Below are 3667 nucleotides of genomic sequence, written 5' to 3' on the forward strand. Positions count from 1 at the left end.
TGTGCAATATAATTGAATATTCATATTATTTGTTTCTGATGACCTAATAAATTTATTTAAAATTGGTTACAATCTCAGCCTGTTTTTTCAGTTACTGCTGTCCCCCCACCTTGCAGGTCAAGTGAGATGAAACATCAATGTTATGTTTTTATTTTTTATGCTAATTCAAAATGTATAAATACCAATGCTGCTTTTCATGTTCATTATAGTGCATGTGATGCCACCCAGTGGTTTTGTTCTCTCAGACATTATGATGTCCACACAGAGGTGGCCTGAGTGGGGCTGGGCACTTTTACAGCTGTTGTTGGTGGTGTCTTTCTCTCAGGGAGAGGAGCTGGTGTGCCAACAAAGAGGGGATCAGGAGAACCCAGAACTATCTAAGGATGGAGACATTATTCTGGGGGGAATCTTCAATTTTCACAGCTGGAAAGTCAGACAGGATACCTACACACACAAACCCCTACCAATGGAATGCACCAGGTAAATTACAGCAGAGAAATCTATTTCTATTTAAAATACCTAAAAGCAAGTGGGTAGAGATACAAGTGGGTCAAAAATGTTTGTGAGATTTACTATTCAAATTAAAATTACATTTAATTTTAAACATGTGGATATTGTGTTGTATTAATGCCATCAGATACTTAAATTTACTATTCTGTTCTTTTGAGTACTAATATGAGTGCAACAATTTAAAACTGTCTGCATAGTTTGAATTTCAGACAGTTCCAGTGTGCCCAGGCCATGATTTTTGCCCTTGAGGAGATTAATAACAGCACAGACCTACTACCTGGCATCTCTCTGGGCTATAAGATGTATGATTCCTGTGGCTCTGCTGCCAGAAGTGTGAAGGTTGCACTGGCCTTGGCTAATGGTAATGAAGTTGTGTCTTCACCCATCAAGGCACCATGTACCAGACCTGGACAAGTGCAGGCCATTATGGGAGGGTCATCTTCCTCTACTAGCATGGCTATAGCTGATGTCGTTGGACCCTTTCATTTTCCACTGGTGGGTGAAATGAATGCATATGTAATTATATTTCCTAAAAAGTTATAAGAAATTTGCAATTTTGCTGTTGCTCAGAACAAATGTGAGTGCGTGAATGTTCCATATCTTACACCTTAATCTTGGGAGGTCATTTCTTTTTCTTGTAGATCAGTGCCTTTGCCACCTGTGCTTGTCTCAGTGACAAAACCAAATACCCATCCTTCCTCAGAACAGTGCCCAGTGACTATTATCAGAGCAGAGCCCTGGCCCAGTTGGTCAAGCACTTTGGTTGGACTTGGGTTGGAGCAATTAGAACCAATGATGATTATGGCAATAATGGCATGGCTACATTCACAGAAACTGCACAGCAGTTGGGCATCTGTCTGGAGTATTCTGTGTCTTTCTTTAGGACAGATTCATCAAATAAAATAAAAAATGTAATTGACATTATCAAGGCTTCCACCTCCAAGGTGATTGTAGCTTTTGTTTTAGCCATAGATATGGTTGTGCTATTACAAGCGTTGTCTCAGCACAACTTGACTGGATACCAGTGGGTAGGAAGTGAGGGATGGATCATTGATACCCGAACTGCAGAAATGGATACACATCATATTCTGGATGGTGCCATAGGCCTGTTCATCCCTAAAGCACATGTTAGCAGCATGAGAGAGTTCATATTAGATGTGAAGACATTCAATTCCTCTAGTAACAAATTGTTTACAGAGTTCTGGGAGACTTTATTTAACTGTAAGTTCAAACAGTCAAACTCATCATCAGCAGAGAATCAGAGAGAATGTACTGGACATGAAGATCTGACTGGAGTGCAAAACAGCTTCCCTGATATGTCACTCATGCCTACATATAACAATATTTATAAAGGAGTGTATGCTGTGGCACATGCACTTCATATTATTTTTGGTTGTAATAAAACATGTAACTACAAGGTGCAGATGGATCCACTCACGGTGAGTTTAACATTTAATCAATGTTACTCAGGCCATTTAGTTGCAAAAGAGCAAACAAACAAAAAAGATAAAAGTCCATTATAGTACTGATCCAATAATTTCTGCCATAATTAATGAGATTCATACTTATCTTCTTAGATTTTACAGCACATAAGAAAGATTCATTTCAAAACCAAGGAAGGAGATGAGGTTTTCTTTAATGAGAAAGGAGACCTACCAGCAAAGTATGAAATTATAAACTGGCAGCCAACAGAAAAAGGCATTGTGGACTTTGTCACAGTTGGTCTTTACGATGCATCTTTACCTGCAGACAAACAACTGAGTCTGCAACGTCAGTATTTTATTTGGACACAGAACTCAAAAGAGGTACATTACAGCATGATCGCTGTACTTATTAAACACATAATAATCATCCTAAGTGTATTACTGTTACTTTATAATAATGTTCAGTTTAAAAAGTTAACAACAAATGTTTGCAAACATAAAACCTTTACAGAGTCATAGATTTTTCTCTGAGTAATTGTGTCCATCCAGGTGCCTGTGTCAGTTTGCAGTGAGAATTGTCCCCCAGGAACTCGGAAGGTTCTCCAGAAAGGAAAACCTGTCTGCTGCTATGATTGTATCAGATGTGCAGAGGGAGAAATAAGTAACATGACAGGTCTAGTAAAATTCAACATTTGGCACTTCATTGTGCCACAAAACAAAATTCAGTCATGTTTACATGCAATTATAAGAAATTTGAGCCTGTGTGCATGTCAAGGCTAAAGCCCTAGATTGAAAAAATATACAACTATTGTTTATTCAAAACATTCCAGCGGCACTGTTTATAGAAAAATGGCATAATCCACTTAAGATGGTGAAGATTGTGTTGTGTTCAGTTATTCCATCCTTTTCTTCCATCCCCACCCATGTGGATGGAAGAAAAGAAATTTGGCATGATATGTCAACATGAGTGTTAAATATTATGTGTATGAGTCCCTGTGTCAAAAAGTACAAAATAAAAGTGTTTTCCTAAGAAGGTTCGATCCCAGGCTGGCCCGGTCCCTTTCTGTTGTAGATATTGCATGTTCTCCCTGTGCCTGTGTGTTCCTTTCGGGTACTCTGGCTTCTTCCCACAGTCCAAAGATCAGCAGCTTAGGTTGATTGGTGACTCTAAGTTGCTCATAGGAGTGAGTGTGGTTATCTGTCTCTAAGTGTCAGCCCTGTGATAGACTGGTGGCCTGCCCCCCAGTAACCCTGTTCAGTATAAGAAGCATAGAGAATGGACTGATAGATCAAAGTACTTTCTTCAATTAAAATTTCAGATGCTATTACAAATCAAATAAGTGTAAAGCCATGGACCTGTTACAAGTTTACCTTTTTATTACTATGTAATCATGTAGTGTCTGTCTTGTTTGCACAGAAAAGATAAAAAATAAGAATAAGAATAATAAAATGACTGTGCAAGTCTTACATCTGCTTTCATGTGATTTTTCAGATTCCATCACCTGTGAGCGATGCCACCTTGAGTCCTGGTCCAATGAGAGAAAAGATTCCTGTGTAAAGGAGGCAGAGTTTCTATCATATGAAGAAATTATGGGAACACTGCTCACTGCAGCGGCCTTATTTGGAACATGCATGACTGCTGTTGTGGCAGCCATTTTCTTCACACACAGGACAACTCCTATTGTCAGGGCCAACAACTCTGAGCTGAGCTTCCTGCTGCTCTTCTCCTTGAC

General features: G+C 39.1%; 1 protein-coding gene across 1 annotated transcript in view; it reads left to right on the forward strand.

The window, feature by feature from the left end:
* The first annotated feature begins 253 nt into the window (after window positions 1-253).
* The window catches only part of LOC109953224 (extracellular calcium-sensing receptor-like), an 8251-nt gene continuing 4837 nt past the window's right edge, over window positions 254-3667 (forward strand). Inside the window, exons 1-6 of the mRNA XM_020588652.1 lie at window positions 254-480; window positions 708-1005; window positions 1152-1949; window positions 2088-2315; window positions 2484-2607; window positions 3427-3666. Coding sequence (XP_020444308.1) covers window positions 254-480; window positions 708-1005; window positions 1152-1949; window positions 2088-2315; window positions 2484-2607; window positions 3427-3666 — 1915 coding nt within the window. The remainder of the gene's footprint in view (window positions 481-707; window positions 1006-1151; window positions 1950-2087; window positions 2316-2483; window positions 2608-3426; window position 3667) is intronic.

The sequence above is a fragment of the Monopterus albus genome, unplaced genomic scaffold, assembly GCF_001952655.1.
Source record: "Monopterus albus unplaced genomic scaffold, M_albus_1.0 scaffold584.1, whole genome shotgun sequence".
NCBI classification, from domain to species: Eukaryota; Metazoa; Chordata; class Actinopteri; order Synbranchiformes; family Synbranchidae; genus Monopterus; species Monopterus albus.